The sequence below is a fragment of the Halichoerus grypus genome, chromosome 10 (assembly GCF_964656455.1).
Source record: "Halichoerus grypus chromosome 10, mHalGry1.hap1.1, whole genome shotgun sequence".
NCBI lineage: Eukaryota > Metazoa > Chordata > Mammalia > Carnivora > Phocidae > Halichoerus > Halichoerus grypus.
This window is the reverse complement of record NC_135721.1, coordinates 23,023,050-23,049,852: the sequence shown is the minus strand read 5'-3', so window position 1 is coordinate 23,049,852 and position 26,803 is coordinate 23,023,050. Positions and strand designations below refer to the sequence as shown.

Sequence of the window (26,803 nt, the reverse complement as noted above, 5' to 3'; positions counted from 1 at the left end):
CACTGTGCCAGACTCGGTGAGAAACGAGGAGAGGGTCCAGCCACTGCCCATGCCTGTCTTACCTGACAGGGGTCTTCTCTCCTTCCTGGTAACTCTCATAGTGCCGTGTTCACCAGAGCCTCGGAGGGCTTTTTTTTCCTTATCGTCCTGTGTTGTAGAGTCACATCCCTTTTGGACTCCTTTAGGAGCCTGTAAGCTTCTTAAGGCCAGATCAGTCAGCTCCATCTGTGTCTCTCCCCTCATATCTGACCAGGACCTGGCACAGAGTAGATCCTCAACAGACGTTTCCAGTTTGAATGGCTGATCGGTGTTTCTTGCCCTGGCCCTGGTGCCATCTTGGAACATGGGTTTGGGGCCGTGGAGTTGACAGCTCGGAGGCAGCCCGGGGAAGCCTATGGAGGAGGGAGGGCCAGGCCAAGTGAGTGATTGTCTTTCCTCTTGTGCCACAGTTCATTGGCTGTTCACCACGTGCGGGGCCAGTGGGCCCCATGGCCCCACACAGGCGCAGTGTAACAATGCCTACCGGAATACCAACCTGAGCGTGGTGGTGGGGAGCGAGGGCCCCCTGAAAGGCATCCAGACCTGGAAGGTGCCAGCCACCGACACCTACAGGTGCGTATGGGGGAGGGGGAGGCCAAGGGGCAGATCTCCCCTTCTGAAAATGATGGGGTGCTGCCTGCGGGTGCATGCCCTCCGGGTGCCTGGGCATACCCTAGGCTCAGAGGCCACAGACTCTGGTATAGGGGCTGGAGATGGGGAGATTTGGGATAATGGGATACGGCAACAAAGATGTGTCCCTTGTCCTCAAGGAGCCCAGATTATTTGTGGAGATGATATACATGCATGAGCTAGCTTCAGAATATTCTTTATTACTAATAATTATAATTATAGTGGATTCTTTGAATATTACTTCATGCTGTTCACACAAATCAGCGCATGTAAAATGTTGGGGAAACAAACGTTCGATGTACATGAAAGATGATGCCCTTACCCTTGAGCCCTCTTCCCTGGGCCTTTGCTGTTCACAAGTAAAGCAGCTATTCTCAAACTCTTGTCCCACACCCAACCCCAGTTGCACAGTATTCCACCAAAACAAGGCCAGGCTGGAGGGAGGCCTGACCCCAACGGGCCACTTAGCTAATAAGTGAAGCTGACAGCAAGGCTCAGACCAGTGGTTCTCAACCATGGAAAGACTGGACGGCTGGGTTAATGCAGGTTACTGGCCCCCCTCACAGAGCGTCTGATTTTGTAGGTCTGGAGAGGGGTCCAAGAATATGAATATTAAGAAAAATTTTAGGCTAAACATTTTTATATGAATGAAGCAAATATGACAAAATACTGACATTTATTGGATCCAGGTTGGGAAGGGAGACATAAGTGGTATTCATCGTGCTGGTTGTATTCATTCATTCATTCAATGAGAATATGAATTTCCAACAGGTTCCCAGGTGATGTAATACAACCCCCGAGAATGACTAAATTAGGTTGAACCCTTGCATGTAGTCCTCCCACAGCTCTGTGGACAAGGCCAGTGCTGCAGTCTTCATTTGACACATGAGGAAACTGAGGCCCAGAGAGTCAGGAGCCTCACCACAGACAGGCCAGATATCACCTCCAACCCCAGACTTCTGAGTCTGAGGCTCCTTCCACAGCAAACGGCAGGCTTAAACAGGAAGCAGCATAATCATGATATTATTGGTGCAAATGCCCCCAGATGCTGAACGCAGTGGGACGTGAGCTCTCTTTCCCCTTCCTCAGCCCCCAACCCCCAGCACATCCTCAGCACCCCCTGGGAAGGAAAGGAGTGTCTCAAGTTGCCCGGTTTTCTGTGCAGCCCCACCCCTGGGACCTCAGTGTAAATGCATTTCGGGGAGAGCCCTAAGTGCTTTTTAAATGACATTCTGGGCAGGAATGCAGTAACAAGGTTTGGCTGCAATCAGATTAGCTGCTCTAGGCCCCACACATCCCCAGTAAATGGTCAAAGACACCCAGCCACCCCTGGACCTGCCACACTGCGCAGGCCAGGTCTCCGCTCCCTGCCTGGCTGAGGTTCCCTGGGTCAGCCCCCATCCCAGAGAGATGGAGATGAATGTTTGCTGAGGTCTCATCAAGTAGTTCTCCCCCTTTTAGCAGTGAGGCAGATGTCATTACTATGATTATTGAAATTCCCTTGTTTCCATAGGGGGAAACTGGAGTCAGCAGCTTAGCAACAGATCAAAGGCCACATAACCAGTAAACCCAGGGCCCTCTGGCTCAAAGTCTGTGTGTTCTTTCCACTAATGCCCACATCTGGACTCTGAGAGGCGTGCAGGGGGCAAGAGGAACAAGAAAGGGAAGGGGGCCTAGTAGTCACGCACCACCCACCTCCAGGAAGCCTCTGGAAATGAAAGCCTGGGAGGGGAGGCCCCACCACCTGCAGGGATGCTGGCCGGCCCAGCCCTGCGTGCAGATCCCCATGTATAAGAAGCAATGTGAAGAAGAGAGCAGAGGAGCTGGGGGGCAGAGAGACCTCAACAGTGAACGCCCAACAAGACCGACTGTCCCATCCCCATCCAGGGCAACTCCCAAGCCAGACTGAAAGTCCCTTACTGCCCTTCCCACAAAGATCCACAAATAGGAGGCACCACGTATGGGATTACTCTTGGGCTGCATTCCCCCTGAGACAGTGTGAATCGGACCCACTTCCAAACTCAGGCAGGTCATTTAATCCCTTGAGGCTCTGTTTCCCCATCTGTAAAAGGCAGGGGTTGGGGGATGCTAACATCTGCCCAGTGGCTTGCGAATGTGACGTACAAATGCCTCACACATGGCCTGTGCGCACAGGCTGTTCCCTGGCCCGTGGGCAGAGAAATCAGCGGGAGCCGTGAGAGCGTCAGGCAGCAAGCAGTGGCCAGAAGCATTTCCAGGAACAGACTGATCCCACAAAGGGTACTTCCTGACTTCGCCGTTTCCAAGGACTTTTTACCAACTTCTTCCGACATGGGCCCCATGTTTCAAAAGATTTCGCCTGGCAGACAAACTGTACTTAAAAAATAATAATTAATCACAGCCACATCTAAGTTTAGCCAGGTTTCTGATCTGCGTGAATCACCACATATTGCCACATTTCCCTGATAGAACCCCAACCCAAATCGGGGAACCTTTTCTCTTTCTCTCTGGAACATTGCGACGAGCCCCCAGAATTGCCTGGCGAACACTCATTGGAAACATGGACAAGGAGCCGTCTTGCTGTTGAAGCAGGACACTTCGACATTCCAGATTGGCAAAGGCGACACTTTGATCCGTAGGACTTTTTAAAACTGGCCTGAGATAGCACTGTATCAAAAAGGGAAGAGTTAAAACTGAAAAACATTGGGTTTTTGTTGTTGTTTCTGAAACCTTGGGGTTTTTTAACCCTTTAAGGGCTGTAACGGATATTTCTGACCTTGACCTTGGAGGAGGCTCAGGGCTTGGACAGTAATGCATATTGATCATATAATTTAGTATCAAAGAAACAGACCATTTAATGATTTGCTTTTTAGATCACATCAAAACGTCCCCAAGTCAAAATATCCATGTTGACAAGTTAGGTGCCCTCTTTCTGGAAGGCATTTTCTCCATATTAACTAATTCTTGTTTAGTAAGTGCAGCTCATCTAGTGAGGAAGACATGGGACACATCACGTTTTCTCAAGAGGTGAGAAAAAGGAGAGAAAGGGTGGGAGCATTTCTTATGCTCTCCCCCTGTTCCTGGAAGAGTGTCAGTGCTCACTAGTGCTGTCTGGCTGCGACCTGAGGCCTGGCACCATTATTGTTCCCGCTGACTTCTTTACTACTGAGAGGTGAAGGAAAGAGAGCCTACTGTATGCCAAGGTGGGGCCATCCTTGCCTGGGCCTTCCTCGGGGATGCACACGGATAAAAGTGTGCCCTTATCTTGTGAGTTATCCTGGGCCCCATCTCCCACTCTCTACTCCTTTGCCCACCACCACGAAGGAAGAAACCCAGAAAGAGGGAGAGGAAGAAGAGGCTGGGGGGCAGGAAACAGCAGGCTTGAGAGGGAGGGAGATTCAGAGACAACATCTAAATCCCCATCACCCCCCGAACCCCCTTCTTTCCTGCCTTGGGCTTCCCCCTCCCCTAGATTTGCCACTTCCTCTGTCAAAACCGATGCTCTCACTCCCTCCAAGTACATATGTCCCGGTGTCCAGACCTGCTCCCCTCCTGCTTCCCAAATCTCTGTGGAGCGCATGCAGCACGTATTAGGACACTGTGACTGACACTAGGTATGTAAAGGTGCACAAGGTCCACTCCCTGCCTAGGAGGAGCCCCAGCCAATGGGGTGTTGGACATAGAAAGAAAGCATTTATGAGTGATGTAGAAAGAACTTCGGGGGAGGTTTGCATCAAGCACTGCTGTCAGAGGCCAGGGAGGGGCCTGGGTTCATGAATGGCTTCCACAGGGAGACAGAGCTTGAGTTCAGTCTTGAAGGTGATAGAGTTGTCCACAAAGAAGAGGGGAGGAAGGAGCCCCTGAGGCTGGAGCCTCACATCCCGAATGCTGTTAGCTCCCCCTGGCGCCGGCTTGGGGAGAAGCGAGCCTGGAGGCGGGGACAGCGATGGAAAGGCGGCTGGAGTGGAGCCCTAAAGGGCTAAGCCAGGGGCAGGGAGATGCACACGGAGGGGCCCGGTGGGGCCAAGATGTGTTTGGGAAGTGGGATCCGCATGATTGCAGGACTGGGGGTGGAGGCAGAACCCAGGTGACAGCCGGTCCTTGGGGCTGAGGAGGCAGGACGGTGAGTGACAGCTACCGTCTCAAGGAGCTTGACTGAAGGACAGGCAAGGATTAGGGCAACAGCCAGAGTGACGCCTGATGAACGGAGATTTCTGGAGCACGGATCGGAGTGACAATGTCTAGAGTGTGCCCATGGGGGTGGTGGCCGACGTGGGGCACCAAAAGGGCATGGATGCTGGGGCGGGTGGGGGGCTCCGCCTCACCGTGTAGCAGAGGCAGACTGCTGGGGACACCGTGCGACTCAGTGCCCACTCAGTAGATGGTCAGCGGCCCCTCTCACTCTTCCTCCCTTCCTCCCCGCTGCCTGCCTTCCTGCTTCTCTAGGGCTCAGCATCCCTCCTCACCCTCCGTCCTCCCCCACCCCCCCACCACACACAGAGATCATTTATAAAAACATTTGTCAAGCATGGCCCACAGCTCCTGATGGCAGTTCTCTCATGGTTCACTTGTTCCTGAGACGTAATGTACACGAGGTCCCGGATCCCAGCTGGAGCCAGCAAATCCTGCCGGCTGACCTGGGCCACAGCGGTTCCTGATGGTCTCCATCACTGACACTCATTTCCTCACCTGGCTCCAGGGACCGGTGTGTGCGGCTGGATGACACCGTCATTCAACCCAATCCACCCACAGCTGTGCAGCTCCTACTGTGGGCTGATCACTGACTAGGCATTGCAGGACTTGCAGAGAGGACTGAGACTCTGGAGCCTCTCATCATCTTTGCAAAGCCTCTCACCATCTTTGCAAAGCCTCTCACCTTCTTTTGTCTGCAGAGCAGAAAAGTTAAATTAACAGTCCACGATGCCAATAAAGTTCTAGACAATTGCAGAAGGGAGTCACGGGCATGATCAATTGCCAGAGTAATTGTGCAGATAGCCATCGCCACGAGGAGCATAGAGCAGGGAAAGTCAGAGGCAGGGAGATTGCGCAAAGATAGACGGGCTGCAGGCAGAATGGTGTTTGGGTCCAAATTCTGCCAGTGACATCATGTGACCTTGAAAGTGTGCTTTCCCTTCTCCCCGGTGGCCCTAGAGGGAGGGGTTGTAGAAAGAAGTTGCTGAGATCCCTTCCGGAGCTGAGATTTCCAGGCGCAAAGGGCTGCGCTGGTCAGGAAGGTTGGAGGACAAAGAGAACCATGAGCCTTGCTCGCCAGAGCAATCCAGAACAGAACTGGGGCTGTGAGAAGCATGTGCCTCCTCCACCCGCCCTTAACAGCCGACCTCCAGCGGGGTCTCCTGATGGCTCAAATGACCCAGCTAGATAATGCAACTATACATCTAAACACAAATTTCCCACGGACCGAGTCCTTACACCCTCCCACGTCTCCTGTGCCCTCACAATAACCCTGAGTGCTAGGATGGGCAGGGCAGATCTTACACCCTGATTTTGCAGAGGAGAAAACCAACACACAAAGGAGAGAAGGGGCTCACCCAAGGTCCCACTGGGAAGTAGAGGCAGAGCCCAGAGTCGGGTACAGGAGAGGAATGAGGTGCTTCGCGTATCTCCGAATGGGGTTGGCTCATTCCTGTCGCCCCCCCTCCGGTGTCCCCATGGAGGAATGACACTGACGGGCCACCGTGCCCCACACTAGCACACTCGCATCTTAGGATCCGGCAGGCAGCCACTTTGATTTGCTGCTAATTCATTTTATTTATTTATTTATTTATTTATTTATTTATTTATTTGATAGAGAGAGAGAGAGAGAGAACAAGTAGGCAGAGAGGCAGGCAGAGGGAGAGGGAGAAGCAGGCTCCCCGCCGAGCAGGGAGCCCGATGCGGGGCTCAATCCCAGGACCCTGGGATCATGACCTGAGCCGAAGGCAGCTGCTTAACTGACTGAGCCACCCAGGCGCCCCTAATTCTTTATTTTAAAAAGATTCACAACTCAATTACATCAGGTAACAATGGCTCACAGTCAATAATATAAAACGCAAACCCAATAAACATCCATTCTGACCGGGGGGCATGGATTGAGATGAGGAAAAACAAACAAACAACAACAACAAAAAAATTACAGCATCAGCTCGTCAAGAACAGTATCTTGTAATTTCCAGTAAATTGGAAGCACTGCAAGTCATTTTCCCCACTTGAGTGGCAGGTATATTAATTTGTTGTCGTTTGTCAACCATCAAAAATAAATTGTTTACAAGGGATGGGGGAGACGCTTCGGAGAGTCAGGCTGAGGTTATTATTCTGGCACGAGTTTGTGTGACATGATTCATAGGACTGGGGGGGGTCTTCAGACATGCCAAGGTTGCCTGTGCCCCCACTGGCTCCCTACAGAGGTGGGTCCTGGGTGAAACCCAACAGGCCACGCCCCGCTCCACCTACTGCCCTGTTCTCTAGAAATCAGGGCCTCGTTCCCTCACCCGCCCCCCCCTCCCAGAAGTCACCCTGGAAGAGGAACGGACAGGCTCACCCACCGGGATGCATCCAAACAGTAGCTACGCTATTGCTCACTGACTACCCTCCAGGGGCTGAATTAGGTCCCTTACAGGTATTATCTCATTTAATTATCACAACAATTTTTCAAGGTAGATAGTATCATCTCCTTTTTTGTGGCTAGGGAAACGAACTGGAGCTCAAGCCCAAAGGTCACACAGCTAATGAGTAACCCTGGCGGGGCCAGGACCAGGAGAGGTAAGCAAGGTGCCTCAGGCACAAAATTTAGGAAGGCACCTGCTCTCAGGGTCAGCGGGGTACGGGGTCAGCACCTGGGAAGGAGGGGCCTCATCCACCCCGGGGCTTGAGTAACGGCTTGGATTTGGATCCAGTTCTGTCTGCATTCAAGCCCATCCATGTTTTTCTCACTGTGGCACAGCCCACTCCACAGAGATCAGCATTGTAAGTAGTGACCTGGATGGGAGACTAGAAGCTTCCAAAGGAATGCCAGGCCTCAGAAGGCTGATGAGGAAGGCGCTGCTTCTCCTACAATTAGTCCAGGCAAGCAGTTGCCTGCTCCCCTGGCTTTAAGCCAGCCCCTAGTCCAGGTCGGAAACGTGGGGCAGAGACCCACACAGGAAAGTAAAATGCGGCTGTTGAGAGCTGGTGGCCAAGCTCTACTATCTACTCTGTAGAGCTGACCCAGCCTAGAGTCCTACCTTGCACTTGGCATCTGTGTGCAGTCTTTTCAAATCCATTACTTCTCCTCATGAGGGCAGGGGTCCTTGTCCTCATTTTTTCCCTCGGTGGGGAAGCTGAGGCTCCTGGAGGTTAACCAGCTTGCCCCAAGTCACACAGCCAGCAGAGCACCAGGTGTATGACTCAGAACTCAGTCCTCTTTGCGTCCCACCTCATTGCCGAGAGCTAGGTCTAGACCTAGATGGGGTTGGGGGCTGGGGTTCCTATTTGGGGGTGGGGGTGGCAGGAGAAATAGGAAAGAAGGGCTAGGGAGGAAAAAGGAGTCAGGAACAAACAACTTCTAAAATATAATAATTTGGCTAAATTTAATCATGTGAAAGAGTTCAGAATGATTCATAATGCATGCAGATTGATGCAAATGACTATGCAAATGATGCAGAAAGGGCTGAGCAGGGTATAGCTTACCTCTCAGCCATAGCGCATGTGGGCAGGACAAGGTCTCTGTCTCAGGCAGCAGTTCTCCAAGCAAACCATACCTTCAGGTTGAAAGGAGTTTCTCCTGACAAAGCCCTGGAAATACGGAGGAATGAGCAGAACCAAGGTTGGGGGCGGGGACCACACCCTCTCTCTAGATTCTACACAGGTCATCCTTGGAACCCCACCACCACCCGCCCCTGCCCTGCCCCAGACTTCCCTTCTCTGAGCTAAATAATCCAGCTGCTTTCCTGTCACCAATATGCCTTCCTTTTCCCTCTGTCTTTTAATAGTCCTGGCCACCTTCTCCATTTCTAATGAGTCAGGAGCGAGGATGGGCCAGTAGCGTGTCTGACCACCCTCGCCGTGTATCCAGATAAGCCTTGCAACAGCATATTGGAGAGAAAATGGCCTTTTTGAGGGGATGGGGGCTTGGACCAGGGTCTGCCAGTGACCGGCTGTGTAGCCTCAGATGAGTTACTTAGTCCCTCTGAGCCTCAGTGTCCTCATCTGTCAAGTGAATTACTGACAGCTACTATTTACGGTTATTGGGGAGATGTCCTATGCATTCATGCCTGCCCCCTTGTAGGACGCTCAGGAACTAGCGCCTGCCCTGCTCGGCAGAGCTACATCACTTGCCTGCTCCAGCCACCTTCTGCAGCCACTTTGTGCAGAGATCTGTCACTTTCTCAGGGCTTTCGCCCATGATCTCTTTTTGATGCTGAACCTCTCCGCTACCCTGTGAGTTCAGAGAAGAAGATACGGTTCTTCTTTGACTGCAGAAGAGGCTGGAACTCCAAGAGGTCACACAGCTAGGAAACGGTCCGCTCTGGTCATAGAACCCCGGAGTCTCTTTGCCTCCCTAATATAGCCACCCTTAAGGTGAGACTTCTCTTTTCATAACATAACTGTCTCTCCAGTTTCTTTGGAAGCCCCATGAGGGGCTGACACCCACCTCCAGTCTCCCGTTATGCACACAGCCTTGAGCCGTGTCAGCCTTCGGTGAGCACCACTCAGTGTCTGGCCACCGATAGGGTGACAGACATCAGACTCTCTGTGGCATTGCACAGAGACCTCTGTACTTCACCTGCCACGTTAGCAATCTGCCACCCCTCCAGGCTTCTCCCTGCACAGACGGGCTTAGCTCTGCCTTAGGAGAGCCCCCAGGAGGCCCGTCGCATGCTTGGAACACCGGACATTTCCTAGAAGCCACCACGTGTGCACATGTACAAAACCGCCTCACGTATCTCCCTGAATGCTTTTCGTAAAGGACCTTGGATCTGAATGCACGGAGACATGAAAACCTCCCAAGACCTTTCCCTGGCAGATGGTCTCAAGGGAGGCATTTGTAGCCGGCGTGTAGCTGTCTTCAAGACATACTGCTTTCCTGATAAGGTTCACCAACTGAGTTCTCCTCCCATCCTTGGGCGACTCCATCTCAACAACCTAAGAGGCACAGAAATAATCCTGCGCTCCCCCCCGCTCTGTTTTTATTCATCATGACTAGTTGTTTTCTGTACACACATGGCTCTAGAAAGAGTTACTAGTGGGATGGGAATAAACAGTCCGCGCTCAGAAACACTGCTCACCTTGGTCATTCCATGTGGGACTTCCTTGTGTCTAGACCCGGGGAGGAAACTTGAAAAGTGTATACCCAGTCAATTACTGCGACTTCCACCAGTATAAAATTGTAATAATATATATTGTATAATACTATGGAATAACTTATTATGTGTCAGCTACAATTCTATGGCTACATGTCTTAATTCCTTTAATCTCACACACACACATGCTAGAATGTATGTTCACTTGTTATCCCCATTTTACAGATGTGGAACAGGAAAGTTAGGTCATTTGTCTAAGGTCACATGAGTCCTTTGATCTCAGACGGGGAGAGAAACTGTAATGGGACATCAGAGGTATTCAGGAAATCATCACCCCAACACCCCCCCGTTAAAACAGACTCTCCCCGTCTTCCCTCTCTCCTTCTCCCTCTCTTTCTCTCTTGCACCCCGTACTAGTTCTTTACTTCCTGGCTCTGGGAATGAGGCATTTCCCTATCCCTCTGTAAACCAGACTCCTGACCGTGGGGAGAAGAAGCCTCCTTGCTGACCTCATGGGCTGATGGGAGGCTGGGGGGGAGAACCATCAGGACCACAGCGGTGCACTGAGCCCACTAGGAGCTGCTGGGTTGGCAGGAAGGGAATCAGTCTTCATGTGCTCTGTTCCATTGCAGCATCTCAGGCTACGGAGCTGCTGGTGGGAAAGGCGGGAAGAATACCATGATGCGGTCCCATGGCGTGTCTGTGCTGGGCATCTTCAACCTGGAGAAGGGCGACACACTGTATATCCTGGTTGGACAACAGGGGGAAGACGCCTGCCCCAGCGTAAGTGCCCAGAGCAGGGACCTCTGCTTCACACTTACCAGGACCCGGTGGCCCTTCGGAGGGCATCAACGCTGGATACCCTCCTTCTGGGAGCTCATATTCAAAGATGGCAGGACTCATCCCTCGTCCTGCCTACAAATGCCCCTCCCTTTCCGGGCCCATTAGGGTGTATGAGAAAGGGGGTGGTATGGCTGTTGGGGGTTCACATCCCCACAGAGACCAAGGCTGAGGGATGGGTTTCAAGAGTAACCCTTAAAACTAAAGAACTGGATCCTACTTGAATGAGTAAGGACTCTGGCCCCTGCTTGTGCTGTGCCCCGCACTTGCTTGGGCCTCGGTTTCTATGCCCTTTTCCCACCGAGAACCCATCATCGGACAAGCCAGACTGCCATCCTCCGCAGCCGCAGAGACAGCCTGTCATTCTGGTTTCTGACCCCACTGGGGTATCCATCTGTCAAACAGGGAGTGCTCCAACAGCAGGACTTGAGAAAGCCGGTGGGGGTCTAAAATTACCAGGAGAATCAGACTTTGAAGACTAACAAAGCAGCAGCTGTGGAGACTCCAGGCATCCCAGTTGTTTGCCTCTTGTCTGTGTTGGGGGAGACAGGTCCCTGGCGGTGTGGGCTGTCCTGGCAGAACTCAGCACCTGGAGGCCAGGCCACACCCTCCCCTGAAGGCCAACTTCCACCCAGGGGGGGGCCAAGGCAGGGAGCTGGGTTCTAGTGCCCAGGACCCAGCACCCCTTCTGCAAGAGCTCATTCAAGAGTAGCCTTGGGGAACAGATGTGGGAACCAGGACCACCCAGAAAGCAGTACAATTCCACAAAATAAATTCAGGACTCCTAAAAGCTGGGCCCCAGGCTGGGAGCAAGGAGGAAAGCACAGCACCCACCCCCACCCCCCACCCCCGACAGGGTTAAAACAAAGCAACAGGAGTAAGCTCAGCAGGTGCAACCTTGCACGTGAGAAATGTCTGGACTCCAACTTTTATTTAGCAACTATAATCAGGACTTTCGAGGCTGGTATAATATATTAAGTCATTAAATTACAGACTGCTGTAATTTCCACAGGAATGTATTGAGTGCTAATGTAATTCTTTCATCTAAGCAGAAAGATTGCATTGACTTCTGCAAGGGACTTTTACTTGATTGGATTGTAATCAGTTATGTCTTTTCACAGGACCAAGTCCTTTTTTTTTAATTCAATTGTAATCTACTTGTTCCTCGGGGCTGCTGCCCTTTATCATTTCATTAATCAACCTACTTGCTCTTGAACTTTGTGAATGCACAGGGAGAGTTCTAAAGAAGCCCATTCTCTTCCAGCCCCCTGCTGGTGGGGCCGGGCATAGCAGGGATGGGGGGGCGGGGCGTTAGTCATGGATCTTCCCTGTGGCTTCACGCCTCCTCCTGCAGGAGTCACTGGGAGAGAGAGAAAGAAAGATCTTTTATGGTACTCCCTCAATCTCCAGTGCTCTCTAGGCAGAAAAATGGTGCCTAAAGAGGATCCTCTAAAGAAGGGAGTGCACTCTAAGAATTAAACTGCAGGATTTGGCAGCTCTCCTGGTTCAACAGCACATTGGAGCTGCTCTTCCTTTGTGCCTGGCCTCACCTGAGCCTGGGATGGGCTCCAGCCGCTGGAAACCCCCTCAGCTACTGCTTCTCCAATTTCTCCCAAGCCTCATGTGGTGGCATGACCACCAGACGTGGTGGCATGACCACCAGACGTGGTGGCATGGGTTTCTTGGCATCAGCACTATTGACATTTTGGAGCAGATGAGTCTTTGTTGTGGGTGACTGTTGTGGGCACTGTAGGCTCTCTAGCAGCGTCCCTGGCTTCTGTCCCCCCAGTGCCAGTAGCATCCCCCAGTATTAACGATCAAAAACGTGTCCAGATCTTGCCAGATGTCCCCAGGGGAGCAAAACCACTGGTCTAAGTGTTACATTTCACAACTACCGTCACTCGCAAGGCAAATATTGTGAGGGTCAGCGCACACCCAGACAGCCCCCAATTCATTCAAATGTATTCAGCAAATATCTATCAAGTATCCTTCTATGTGCCAGTCACTGTTCTAGCAACTTGAGATAGATCCATGAACAAAAGAAAGATCTTTGCTCTGAAGGAGGTAACATTCCCACTGGGGGAGGAGGGATGAACAAGGACTAGTAATATCAGTCAATCAAAACACCCAGAAGTAAAAGTGTTCCAGTGAACGGAAGTAGGGTAACAAGAGTCAGGTGTGTAGGGCAGGTTGCAATTATAGATGGGGTGGTCGACGGAAGCCTATCGAACGAATGACAGCCGAGCAGAGTCCTGAAAGGGATTGAACCAGGAACGTTATCTGGGGGTGCTAGCCAAGCAGAAGCCAAGGCATTGAGGTGGGAGAGTGCCTGGTGTACTCTCAATCGGCTGGGGTGAGTGAGGGGAGCAAGAGGGAGAGTTGGTGAGAGATGAGGTGATCAGGCCACCATCAGGACATTTTTAAGCCATAGGAGGGTTTTGAGCCTAAAGGTGGGAATAAGGTGGGATAAGGAGCCTGCTGTGATTTGCATATTGTAAGACTCACTCTGGCCGTCATAGCCTGCTTGGGACCAAGGGAAGAGTCAGCATAATGAATTCAGTGGTTACTGCATTAGTCTGGGCAAGAGATGATGGTGGCTTGGATGAAGATGGCAACAGTGGCTGAATTCTGGGCATATTTGGAATGCAAAATCAAGAAGGATTTCCTGCCCAACTAGATGAAGAACTGAGACAAAGAAAGGATCAAGGATGACTCCAAGAATTGCACTTGAACCATGGGAACGAGGGAGCTGCCGTCACCTGAGCTAGGAATGGTGTGGAAGGAGCAGGTTTGGGGGCACGGTTAGGAGAGGTCTGGCAGACAGCCAGGTGGAGACTTCTGGTAGCCAGTGGAGATGGGCAGTGGGGGGATGGGCGTGAGTCTGGGCTCTGTTTAGAGGAAAGGCCATTCCCCAGCCCGACTGCTCCCTCCTTCCCACTCCTGCAATCCCAGCCGTCGGCAGATTCTGTTCACAGGAAGAAGGTGTCCCCAAAGGGTGGAGACCCCACTGGAGCTAGACAGAGAGGAGGAGGAGAGCAGGGTCTAAGGGGATGGACCTTCTTCGTACCACTGGTTCAGACTGGACAGCCCCTCGATTTACACAGGAGGAGGCAGGTCCAGGGAAGTGAGGTGCCTCACCCAACATGGCTCAGCAAATCTGCAGCACAGCCAGTCAAGAAGCCAAATGGGACCCTGTATTTTGTGTTCCACTCTGCCCGGTGGACAGCTCACATCTGGGTCCCCTGCCCCCGGGCTCAGCCCTCCGGGCATGACCCTGGCTTCTCATGCCCACCCAGCAGCAGTTAGCAGGATTTCCTCCCAGCACTTCCGCCCCCCACCCCCCACCCGGACAGCACTGCACACACACAGGAGAAATGTCAGCTCTCTACAATAGCAATTCAGAACCTTCCCACCCACACTAAATCCACTCTAAGAAATATCAAATTATTTCCATCATTAAATCCAAAATGCCATAAAACAAATTGCATCTTGGCTATTTACCTGGAAATTTCTCTAGTACTCATTGCCGGCACCCCTGAGTGCTTTAGCATAAGGAGTGGCTCAAGATGAATTGGCATGTCCACTGGCTGGTTCCACAGCAGCAGTCAATGGAAATGTGATGTTTTATTGGCCTTTTTTCTAATAAGTGAAAGAAAAGCCATTTTCCTCCGAATTCGGGTGGATGTTTGGAACGTTCTTCTTAGCTGCTGTGCCCGACAAGCGGGCTGGTTCTTCCTGAAGCCCTGCCCTCTTTATTCAGGGATTCTGGATTCTGGGCCACAGGGATTTCCTGCACATCCCCAGGGACTCCCAGATGCCTGGGCACACACTGGGACCATGTGAAAGAACAGCAGCTGTTTATTCAGTCCCTAACACAGGAGACACCATCCCAGACACCTCTCCTAAGCACATACGGCCTGCCCATTCCACACCTGGAGGTCAGAGAGGTCGAGCACCTTCTCCTCAGGCACGCAGGGGTGTCTGCAGATTCCTGGGGTCGCACCCTGTTCTCCATGATGGACACAGAGCTCCATTTCAGGCCGTGTTGGGGGATTTCTGGAGGCAAGAAGTGAGACCTTAGACGGGAGGGAAGAGATGTCCAAAATGGAGAAATGATTTTCACATAGATGGGCTGGGGATAAATCTGAGCCTGGCCTCGCACTGCTGTGTTCTCTTCCCATGATACTTCAAAACTGCAACTTCTCCAAAAACCTTCAGTGGCTCACCACTGCCTAGAGAATGAAGTCTGATTGTAGTCAGGTCTTCTGGCCATTATCTGACTGTCCAGTTGAATTCCCTCACCCACTCACATTTACACTCCCTCCAGCCCTACCGCGCCACCTAGGACTTTTGTCATCCCCTCTTCAGAGTCCAGAGGATCCTAACAGGTCCTCCTGGACTGTCTCTCTGTCCTAAAGTGGACTTTTCTGAACCAAAGAGACTCCTTGTACTTTTCCCCAAATCCCCAAATTCCCCCCTCACCTGCTTCTCTCTGGGCTCATGCTACTCTCTTCCCCTGGGTTGCTCTAACTTTCCCCCATTTTCTGTTTTAAAATCTCCCTGTGCTTCAAGGTCCAACTAAACACCACCTCCTACAGGCAGTCCTCCTTGACCACCAGTCAGCAACGAAGTTGCTTGTTGTGCCCCAACTTCCCTGCATTTTCTATCTAAGCTATCCTGTGATCCTTCTCTAATACGCTCTAGTGACAGTTGTGTGTGTGTGTGTGTGACCCCAACGGATACGAGAGCTGGCGGGTGGGGGGGGGCAGTGAGAGCAGATGGGTTGCTGGAACATGAGGTCAGAGCCCCCAGACCACCGGGATGTCGCCCCCACGGCCCAGCAAACACTCCGACACTTTAGACACTGCAATGGCTTGGGGGTCCCCAGAGTGGGAGCCCCGCTCGCTTTCTCAGATACAGATAATCGATTTATGTATAGACATATGTCATATATCTATATCTATATCTATCTCTTCAACTCAACTGTCAGCTATTTGAAAGGTCGTCAGAGCCTATCATGAAGCACAGAAGGTCTGTCTGCTGGGAAGTAGAGAACCTTGGGCACCAATCGGAGGTGCTTTTTGTTTCTCCAGACGAACCGATTAATCCAGAAAGTCTGCATTGGAGAGAACAACGTGATAGAAGAAGAAATCCGCGTGAACAGAAGTGTGCATGAGTGGGCAGGAGGGGGTGGAGGAGGAGGTGGAGCCACCTACGTGTTCAAGGTAAGGCCAGCTGCCAGAGCTCGCCATGGGCGGTGACTTGCGCGCGTCATGGATCCGTCATGCCGGATCCTCACGACCGCCCTGGGAATGGAGCACCTCAGGCGTCCTTAGCCCCATCTAAAGAGGAGCAAAGCGAGGCGCAGACGGATGTAAGGGTCCCTGTCTGTCCGAGAAAAGGCAGGTTCTTCTCTTGCCGACGTACCAGCCCGATGGCCCCATGCAGGCCTTGCCGTCCCTGCCTCAGAGTTCCAGAGGGTCCCGCGGTGCCCTCCTCTGCCCCACGGTGGGCTTTTCTGACATGATCAAAAGCAGGCAAAGGCTTCTGCTAGGTCCTCCCACCGGGACAGTGGTGCTGAGGGCTTAATCTTGAAGTTGTGGAGGTTAGAGCCAGAGACCCCGGAGAGTGGGGAGGAAAGGGGGAGGAGAGAGACATGCTTCTAAGCACCAGCACCCAGTCCTCTGAGGCTAGTGTGAGCAGCTTCAGGAAAAGATCCATCCCCCCCTCCTGGTATGCATTTATTTAGATCTCCTGGTGCTTTTGCTTCTCTGACTGAACCCCGACAGATACGGCAGCTGGCGGGGGGTGGGGGGGGTGAGAGCGGATGGGTTGCTGGAACATGAGGTCAGAGCCCCCAGACCACCGGGATGTCACCCACGGCCCAGCAAACACTCCGACACTTTAAACTCTGCACTGGCTCGGGGGTCCCGAGAGTGGGAGCCCCGCTCGCTTTCTCAGTCTCTGATGGTTTCCCGGGCAGATGAAGGACGGCGTGCCCGTGCCCCTGGTCATTGCAGCCGGCGGTGGTGGCAGGGCCTATGGGGCCAAGACAGACACGTTCCACCCAGAGAGACTGGAGAATAACTCCTCGGTTCTGGGGCTGAATGGCAACTCCGGAGCCGCAGGTAAGGTGCCACAAGCCCGCGCTTCCCCGGGACTGACCCCCAGGACAGGCCCCCAGGACTGCGTGAGCTTGGGCTCGGCCGGGCGCCATCACACACCTGTGTCTCGGTTGCTGGTGCTTGAGAAGCTGGGAGCTCTGGATACTGGTACCCACGTCGAGGGAGGGAGGAAGGGCGGGCCACAGCTTGGGGACCTGGAGGCGTCTCTGCGGACGTGGGGTTTGAATTGCAGAGGTCACCGGGCACAGGAGACAGGCAGCCACTTTGGGACGGGCAGCCCAACCTCCCTGGGTTTCCTCAAATGCAGCTGGACGTGGGCAGATGGAAGAAGTGCGGGCAGAGTCAGGCCTCCCAGTCCCTGTGGTCGGTGCCTCCAGGCCCGGGGCTACCAGCTCGCACGTCTCACTGGAAAAGCTCTTTCAGGAACCTCCGTGGTTTGGCAATCCATGCTCGAGAGTGAGAGCCAGCCACACAGAAATCGGAGACAGACACCAAGGGGGTGTGAATTCGGATTCCTCTGAAGCCAGCCATGTCCGAAGAGGAAACGCAGTTCAGTTTTGTATTTTCTTTTCTCCACAATCAGACCAAGGATCTTTGGAGGCATTTAAGATTCGAGGTTAATTAAACAAATACTCAAACTTTCCCTTCGAGTGAGAAATGGCTAGAAGAGAAGGAAGCATAGAAATAGGGGTTGTGGTCTCCGTGAGGACAACCCAGCGCTCTTCTTGGCGCCCCTGCAGGTTGTTTTCTTTGCTTAAAAGCTGTAAGACGGAGTGGGGGATCAGAAACCCCCTCAGCCGGGGACTGCGCTGGGCACAGGGTGGAGTGGCAGACACGGTATCAGGGCCAGGTCATCCTAATTTATTTACCACCCTCATGGCCCACTTCAGGTCCCTAAGTTTGCCGAGGGGGCTTCCCTTCGCCACGAGACATCAACGGCCCTGAAAGGCCCACACGCCACCCTCTGGCTGGCAGAAGGGAGGCCAGATGCTTGAAAACCAAGCCAGATGCCACAGGCCTGCAGCTTCCAAAGCTGATTTGCCTGGGGGCCTCGATTCAATTCTGATCGTCCCTGTTCTAGACCAAGCTTGTTCCTGACCTTGGCCTCGGGTCCTAAAACCCGGCTCCTTCTCTTTAGCACGGTACTGATCTCCATCCGCAGCTCCCCCACCTACACGTCCCTCTGCTGCCCCCTCAGGGCCCAGAAGAGCCTCTGCCACACATTCTTCCAGAAGGCCCTTCCAGGCCAGTTAACCCTCGTGGTTCCGCAGACCCACGCACTACTGTTTCTCCGGGTCCTCACCACCCATCACCTGCTGGAACGGAAGTACTGTGGGGTCTTTTGGAGTAGACCCCCTGTTGAAATGTCATAGGAAACAATATAGGTGGAGACAAAGAGGGTCCTGGAATCTCAAGGGCCTGCAGGAGTGATTGATTATGGTTAGTCTGTGGCCTTAAGAGAAAGTTGCATTCAGCCTCAGCCCCAGGCGTTGGGAAGCACAGCTCCAGTGGCTGTCATCACAGGGGACTGCCCACCCCCTTCCTCAGCCCCCTCCCCACCCCCATCGTCCCTGTACCTGACCTTGGAGCAGCTCTTTAGAAGCAGTCAAGCAAGACAAAGCTTCAGAGTGTGAAAACCTCTGCACACTTGGGTTCTACCTCTTATGCCCAACCATCCCTACCTGTCGTGGTTTAGGAAGCATCTGCCATGCCCACTGTCCCCTTCGGTCTGAACATCAACCCAATGAGGCAAGTCTTACTATACCCAAGATATAGGTGAGGAAACTGAGGCTCAGAACGGGGATGTGCTGGCCCAGGGTTTCAAAGACAGTAAACAATAAAGCCCATCGGGTTGTCTGGCCTAGTCCAGGGTCCCTGCAGAGGAACCCCACTGCAGTGACCCCAGCAGGATTTTGACAGTTGGATGCCCAAGGACTGGCAGGTCCCAGTCCTTGTTGGGATGCGAAGCATTAATGAAACAAATTCCCTGCACTTCAGGAGTTGGGGCATGGAGAGGAGGCAGAGGAATGAGTTTAGTTGTCATGCTGCCCGTCCCCCCATTTCCCCACCCTTAACCAAACACCCTCCCCAGCTTTTGATCCAAAGGCCTGATGGGAAGCAGGGGTCTGAAGCATGGCCCCAACTGGATGTGCACGGCTGAGGCTGAAGCCGGTCTCACTAGGGCCAAGGGCACGCTGCTGTTTTTCCAGCTGTGGATTCCGAAGCCCCCAGACCCCCTGGGCGCTGGAGCCGGAGTGAGCACCCTCAGAGCACGACACGCGGCGTCCTGCCTCCTGTGCCGGGCCCAGCTGCGGACCGGACCGACCCTAGCCAGGATCCTCTCACTTGAGGTTTTCTCTGTCTCTTCCTGCAGGTGGCGGAGGTGGCTGGAATGATAACACTTCCTTGCTCTGGTCTGGAAAATCTTTGCTGGAGGGTGCCACCGGAGGACATTCCTGCCCCCAGGCCATGAAGAAGTGGGGGTGGGAGACAAGAGGGGGTTTCGGAGGGGGTGGAGGGGGGTGCTCCTCAGGTGGAGGAGGCGGAGGATATATAGGTAAAGATGATTCGTGTTCAAGGTGTCACTCCCTCCCCTCTTAGTCCTAGGCACTCCCTGTCCTCTCCCTGGCCCTCGCCTGCCCTCCCCCCGCCCACCCCAAGTGTGGACTGTGATGTCACCATGCACGCTTTCCTCTCAGCCCCATAGGACCGGCCAGAGGCAGGGTATTGGCTCTCGAGCCAGCATCCTGCCTCAAGGCTTCAAGAGCAACAGCTTCAAGAGCTCATGTGTTCTTGATGCCCCCCTTCCCCAAAGCCGATGATAAAGGGCTTCGATTTCCTAGACTGTTCTCTGAGCCGCCCCTAACGTCACGCTGGCACGAGAACCTTGGAGGCCACGCTCCCCAGGCCCGTGCCTCCCTTTGGACGGCCTGGCCTGAGTCTTTGCCAAGCCAGCTCCCTAAGGGCCTGGTTTGTGGCCTCTGGCCTCACAGACTCCCTCTCCCTTCCCAGCCCCAGCCCACCAGCTTCCAGAACTTTTGCCCCCTCCATGCCGAGGGGCAGCCCCAGCCCAGCCCATCAACCAGCAGCCAGCCACTGGGCCCAGCTCTCCTCCGAGCTTCAGAGCAGAGCCCAAGAGGCTTCTGAAGCTGAGAGGCTGGGAGGCTGGGAGGCTGGGAGGCTGGGAGACGGCGGCTCCACCATCCCCACAGATTAGGACACGATGCATGCACGCACTGTGATGTTCTGTCTGTGTTTTGCTTTCCGCTGTGTGTAAGATGCTCGTGTTAACCGGATGCTCTTCTTTTCCAAACTCTGGGGGTGGGGGGGAGGAACCTGAGGGGGGAGCCCAAAGATAACCCAGCCCAGCTGAAAGGAGGGACAGGAGCCTAAAGGCACAGGGGCCCATCCCCCCATGTGTCACCCTGACCCAATGGGACTGGAGAGCAACTCCTCAGTGCTACTGGCCTGGCCAGTTCTGGAAGAGGCACCAAGGGGCTAGTCCAGCCTGAGGACACGAGGCCGCTTCTGATCCTTATTCACACAAACTGCTTCCGAGCAGCCCCCGTGCAGTGGTGGGGACTCCCCGGCCAGAGCTGGCCCAGCCGGGAGGGAAGGTGGCCCCCACCCCCAGCATCTCCCGAGCCACACCCCAAGGGCCGCCCCTGTGCCCCAGGCCTCCCTTCCCTCCCCACCGCCCCGCCCTGAGGCCCTTCACCGCCCTGAGGCCCCGCATGCCCCGCTGATGCGCAGATGTGTTGAGACGTGGGCCCCCCGCCTCTCTGCGTTAAACTCTTCTCCGGTTTGGCACAGGCGGCAACGCGGCCTCAGACAATGACCCCGAGATGGACGGGGAGGACGGGGTTTCCTTCATCAGTCCGCTGGGCATCCTGTATACCCCCGCTCTAAAAGGTATCCCCTCTGCCAGGCCAGTTCTCCCACCCAGACAAAACCTCAGGGCCCCTGCCCTGGGGCCAAGATACGAAGGCACGATTACGGGTCCCTCACAGGCAAGTCTTCCCACTGCTTGTCTCGGCATGTTTTCTGGAAGTCAGGAGGTGTGGTCTGATACGGACATGCAGGCAGAAGACTTTCAGGCAGGCCCGTCCTAGAAAATGCCTAAGCAATAGCCCCGTGACCTGGGCCAGCCCGCCCGAGGGGCACGCACTCGGAGCCGCCCATCCGCCCGCAGCAATGCAGCCACGTGTCCCCTGTCTGAGCCCCTTCAGCTGCGTGGGGGACTTCCCTCCCCACTGCAGTCTCTCAGGGGCCGGGGGACGTGGGGGCAGGAGCCAGAGAACCCACACTGACCAGCTAGAGACAAAGCACACACAGAGGCCGGGAACGGGGTGCAGGGTGGTCCTCGCTGCCTCAACCCCAGGCTGATCCTCCCTTCTTGTCGCCAGTGATGGAGGGCCACGGGGAAGTGAATATTAAGCATTATCTAAACTGCAGCCACTGTGAGGGAGACGAGTGCCACATGGACCCCGAGAGCCACAAGGTCATCTGCTTCTGTGACCACGGGACAGTGCTGGCTGAGGATGGCGTCTCCTGCATCGGTAAGAGGGCGGTGAGGGCGGTGACAGGGAAGGGGCCCAGAGTGTGAACCCACGGAGGCCTTAGCTGGTGTCCACAATTCTGAGACTCCTCAGATGCAGTTCGGTAAGCGTTCTGACCCCCATCTGTCCGCCCCAACACAGGAGCTCTAAGGACTGGGCAGAGGGACCTGTGTGTGAAAGGAGCCCTAAGGTGTCCAGTCCCACCCCGAAGCCAGGGCGTGAAGCTCCACATCCCCACCAAGGGGCCACCCTGTCTGCACTGGAACACCCCCAGTGCCAGGGACCTCCACACTCCCAAGGCGCGCTGTCCCATCAAGAGTTTGCAAGCTGGACTTGCAGATCCTCTCAGGAGCTGCAGGGGTTTGAAGCCCGAGCTCCGTCGCCCTCCTACAAGTCTCCAGACGAAATAACGCATTTGTTTCCATCAGTTCACACGGGACGCTTTCATGTCTCCTCCCCACCCTGTGTCCCGCATCTGCGGGCGGCCCAGTGACAATGTCCTTGTGAGATGTAGTGTCCAGGACCAGGCAGGATGCCCCAGGCGCCCCGGGCAGTCACTCAGCCTCCCAGGGTCACTGACGGGCACCCTCTGTTCCTGGGTCGTACTGAGCCTGTGGTCACCCACGGCCGCTGAAGCTCTTCCTTAGCCTCTACTGGCTCACCTTCCCACCCTCCTGGTGTCATTGTGCACTTGATGTTGGGGATCAATGTCCAGGATTTGCTATTTATCCCTGCCACGTATTCCCTCACCCAAAAGCTACTGCTGAAGGCTGTAAGCCAGAATGAGCCCCCTCCCTGCCCCTGGCCCTCTGCAAAGAAGGCCTCTGGGGTGGGGGAGGGGCCGGTGGGGTCTGTCCGGGCGGGGGAGGGTGTTTCTCTCTTGGAGCTAGCTCAGAGGGTGATCAGTGTTGTCACCAGTGCCCCGCGGGCACCTGTCTTGCAGTGTCCCCCACCCCAGAGCCCCACCTGCCGCTCTCGCTGGTCCTGTCGGTCGTGACCTCTGCCCTCGTGGCCGCCCTGGTCCTGGCTTTCTCCGGCATCATGATTGGTGAGTGTGCCAGAGCCCCGGGGCTTCCAGGGGGGTGGGGGGTGCAAGGAAGGCTGAGCTGGTGGAAGAGAACAGCATCTCCTGCTTTGCCATGGATGCAGAGGTGTCACTCTGGGTGGGTGGTGATTACAGCAGCCCAGGCCAGCCTCAAACTGAAGCCCCCTCCCCCAGCCCCCAGCACCGCCTTGGTTCCCTAGAGGAATTGCTGATTCCACACCTCGACCCCCCGTAGAGCCTTCTGAGGCACTCTGCAGAGGAGGACACAGTAGCCAAAGCTCGCCCCACCCCCAGAGTTCACTTCCAGCTGCCATCAGACCCAGGCTCCAGGGGACACCTGGCTGGGCTCACTCCCCAGGGAACACCTCCAGCCCCGCCTTCCCCACATTGGGCAGGCAATGCAAACGAAGTTGGTTTCTAAGTGTTTCTATTAGGCCTGTGAGCCCAGGTGAGCTGATAGGCAGGTCTCAGAGGGCTCAGCGCTGTCCAGCCAGGCTCTTCCTGCTGGAAATGCGCAGGGCAGGTGGGCAGGGACATGAAGGAAGGCAGAGGGGAAGGCTCAGCGTGGACGGCACTTTTAGAACAGCCCCCTTGGGGAGCTGGGGGCAGGTGGTAAGGGAACCTGCGGGTGGCCAGGGGGAGGGCAACAGGCATTATTCCCATATGATGCCATCCTTCTGAGGGACAGGATGATGAGAGCTAACACTTGCTGCACGCTTACCACATGCCAGGCGATTTACACATTTTAGTTCACTGAATCCTCACTTGACCCTATGAGCATGGTTGGTCCATTTCAGAGAGGAGGGCCCTGAGAACACAGCCATTGACTCACTTGCCCTGGCCCATAACTAGGGGGACGGGGCTTTCAAAACAGAATCCATCCTGTGCATCACAGTTTCGTCCTGCCTCCCATGGACTTGGCCCTACAGAATGTTCTCACAGTTAGAGAGTAAGAGCGGTGATGATGGTCCCTTGCACCGGTAGGGCTCTTGAGAATTTTTCAAAACCATTTTACGTTGGTGAATTCATTTCATTATGACATCCCCAAGGGTAGGGAGTGGGGGTGCTTAGGGGACAGGCAGGAGTTACTGTCCCTGCTTACAGAGAAGGAGGCTGAGGGCCAAAGAGGTCACATGACCTGGTCAGTGTTGCTCAGTTGTAAGTAATGAAGGCGGGATTAGAATGCACGCAGGTCCTCAGGCACCAGTTGAGAGAACTTTTCAGTCCGTGGCAGTTTCTAGCTGTAGGAAGCCCAAGTGACCAGGACACGCAGCTGCACCAGCGACAGGGCTGAGCAGAGACTCTGAGGCGGGTCTGTCCCTGGGACACAGGGGACCCCTCTGAGGGCTGACTTTGGCTTTAGAACTTTCGGCAGTCTTGCTGAAACTTGTTTAGATTGCATGGCCCTCTCAGGTCCTCACTCAACCTTCCCTCATGCTCCCACACTGGGATTCAGCTTTTCAGCACCACCTGACGGCCCTCCCAGCCTGCCCGGGCCCCTCCGCACTGCCACTCAGCCATTTCCCCTAATGAAATCGTTGCACGTCGAATCTTGGGTCTGCTTCTCAGAGGACCCCAGCTAATGGGCTTCTGCCCCTGTATGAGACAATAAAATCTTTTCCATTGACATGATTTTAAGCTGTACATCTCCTTTAAATGATCTTTCATTTTGTTAGTATTACTAAGTGCGATGGAAATGTTTAGATCCCCGAAGAAGGAGATGGAGATCCAGGAAGGCTTCCTGGTGGAGGCGGCCCGTGCTGGGCTCCAGGGGCCAGGCCGCATTGCAGCTAACCTTCATCTGTCTGTAGTGTACCGGCGGAAGCACCAGGAGCTGCAAGCCATGCAGATGGAGCTTCAGAGCCCTGAGTACAAGCTGAGCAAGCTCCGCACTTCCACCATCATGACTGACTACAACCCCAACTACTGCTTTGCTGGCAAGACCTCCTCCATCAGTGACCTGAAGGAGGTGCCTCGGAAAAACATCACCCTCATCCGGTGAGTGCCCCAGGGCTGTACTGGGGGAGGGGGGATGGCAAGTGGGGAGGAGTTCTAGGGGGCTGGATGTCTTCCCTGCACCATGGATTTTTCTAGCCACAAGAGGCCAGCAAAGCCACCTCTCAGGGCATTTCCAACCCTCCCGGGAGGAGAAGATTTAATGTTTGGGGCCATTTGGGGAGGTAGTTAATTGTTTATTTTAACACCCATCTATTCATGGGGTTTGCACAGCGAGAGGAGAACAACATGGGAGGGAGCCAGGGCATTCCTCAAAAGCCACTCAAGTGCTCCCTCCCCAAGTCTTCTGGGCCCCTCCTTCTCCAGGTGGAGCAAAGTGCCCCTCCTCTGAGCTTCCAGATCACCCCATGCCTTCCTCCATCATTTACTGAGCACACCCCGCAGGAGGGTCTGCCAGTGATCTGTCCCTCCCCAGGGCATGGGAGCCTTTCCCCGGGGAAGGGCCGTGTCTTCTTCACCTCAGTGACCCTGGCGGATATCAAAGACTTAGTCTTCATCGAATGAATGAACATTCAACCGGTGTCCCGAATCCCTGGTTGGAACCTTTCTTGCCAGTTTTCAGATAACGCAGTGGCGGCCTGGGATGGTCTAGCCAAGCCAAGTGGGGGGTGTTATTCTTGAGTGCGTACATGACCCCCGCCTCTTGTATGTCTCTTTCTCGTGGCCCGCCCCCTCTGCCTCACCTTGCCTTTTCCTGTGCACAGGGGACTGGGCCACGGTGCATTTGGGGAGGTGTATGAAGGTCAGGTGTCCGGAGTGCCCAGCGACCCGAGTCCCCTGCAAGTGGCCGTAAAGGTAAGAGGTGGTTCCATCGCGGACCTGACCTTGGCCGGCAGTCTGTGTGGGCCTCAGCTCTTGGCTGCCGCTCACAGCCTTCTCCTCCTTCCCACCCTCCCCTTCTGTGCCCAGACGCTGCCTGAAGTGTGTTCTGAACAGGACGAACTGGATTTCCTCATGGAAGCCCTGATTATCAGGTAAATAAAGCCACAGAGAGACACCCCCACCCCTGTTAGACGTTCCTAACTGTCAGTCTCCAAGGGACATGGTGTCCTCCTCCAGCGTCCCCTGCCTCTCCACCGGGAGGCTCCCTAAAATTCTTAACACATCTTACCAGAGTGAAATAACCCCAGGTGGTTATCCAAGAAAAAAAATTTCTGTGGCCTAATAATCTGACGGATATCACTCTGCCTTCAACGAGCACCCCTGTGGGTCATCCAGTCGGGCTCCCCCCCCTTCTCTTAATAGAGCATGCTAGTTGTTCACAGTGGACGATATATACTTTCAGCCCCGGTAACTCTTCCACAAGGTCCCTCACCAATCCCAGCTCTCAGATCTTGTGTAAGGAAGTATGCCCCTAACATGATGGAGGCCACCGCACCCTGTCCCACACCAGCTGGCTTGCACCCTTCAACGTGTGCTTCTGGGGCCCCTAACTAGAAATCTCAGTGCCCAGGGCCCCTGAGGGCATGTGCTCTGACAGCAGATCGCCTTCAAGAGGACACAAGTGTTTGACCTTGAGATCTCACCACACTTGTGGCCTCCCGTGATGCTGGAGAGCCTCAAACATCCAGACACAGTGGGGTGGCCTGGGGTCCCCCCTGCGTGGAAGTGGCAGGGGAATAAGGCCAGGACAGGATGTGAGGTGCCCATGGGGTCTGGGGCCCCAGGAGGATGCCCAGCAGGCTCAGCCCCTGGCTCTAAGGGTAATGTATTTTCCGATTAGACACGTGATACATGATTATTGACTAAAATTTGGGAAGTATAAGATGATGTGGAAGGAGACCCAAATCATCCCTTCTCACTGTTGCTGATCTCCCATCACTACTGTATTTCCGTGAAGAGCAGTGTAGTCCTTCAGCTCTGCACAAGTGTGCCCACTCGGAGTGCACTGGCCCCATGCCCCGGGTGTCCTAACAGGATCCCATTAGCAAGAAAACCCAAATCTTAGGGCCTCGTGGCCAGACTCGGTCTCTCCCCATGAGCACTCATGGGGGTGCACCCAGGACCCACTCTCGTTCACACACGGTCACCTGGCAGGGCTCACACGGTCCCTGGAGGAAGCAGTTCCTTCAGCTTCTCTGCCTGACGGCTTCCTCAAAAAACTCACACATGAGTCCTAGCCAGCAGTCCGTGCACCAATGGACAAGACCCTGGCCGCTCTCTTGCTGCCCCCCCCCACCCCGCCGCGACCGCACTTCCTCACCAAGTACCTGTGTAGCGTCCTTCTGTCTCCAGCCAAATACTCTCCTGCAGACTGAGCTCCTGCCCAGCCTGCCCTCCACTTCTTCCGCC

The 26,803-nt window shown here is 54.4% G+C and overlaps 1 protein-coding gene and 1 long non-coding RNA gene across 4 annotated transcripts in view; one reads left to right on the top strand and one right to left on the bottom strand.

Moving 5' to 3' along the window:
- The window catches only part of ALK (ALK receptor tyrosine kinase), a 676,339-nt gene that overhangs the window by 619,199 nt on the left and 30,337 nt on the right, over window positions 1-26,803 (top strand). Inside the window, exons 12-22 of the mRNA XM_078056142.1 lie at window positions 450-612; window positions 10,559-10,709; window positions 15,860-15,991; window positions 16,750-16,894; window positions 19,266-19,448; window positions 20,705-20,803; window positions 21,298-21,450; window positions 22,394-22,498; window positions 24,307-24,493; window positions 25,216-25,306; window positions 25,421-25,485. Of these exons, the coding sequence (XP_077912268.1) occupies window positions 450-612; window positions 10,559-10,709; window positions 15,860-15,991; window positions 16,750-16,894; window positions 19,266-19,448; window positions 20,705-20,803; window positions 21,298-21,450; window positions 22,394-22,498; window positions 24,307-24,493; window positions 25,216-25,306; window positions 25,421-25,485 (1,474 nt within the window). The remainder of the gene's footprint in view (window positions 1-449; window positions 613-10,558; window positions 10,710-15,859; window positions 15,992-16,749; window positions 16,895-19,265; window positions 19,449-20,704; window positions 20,804-21,297; window positions 21,451-22,393; window positions 22,499-24,306; window positions 24,494-25,215; window positions 25,307-25,420; window positions 25,486-26,803) is intronic.
- Window positions 144-26,803, bottom strand: LOC118549059 (uncharacterized). Of its 3 annotated transcripts, none has more exons than XR_013441638.1 (3): window positions 26,722-26,803; window positions 8,314-8,418; window positions 144-392 (listed from the first exon to the last, which is right to left on the bottom strand). It is a non-coding gene; the product is annotated as an uncharacterized LOC118549059 (long non-coding RNA). The 3 variants fall into 3 exon arrangements; XR_013441637.1 differs by lacking the exon at window positions 144-392 and adding an exon at window positions 7,879-8,111; XR_013441639.1 differs by lacking the exons at window positions 144-392; window positions 8,314-8,418 and adding exons at window positions 9,732-9,768; window positions 10,436-10,646 and having other exon boundaries at window positions 26,722-26,766.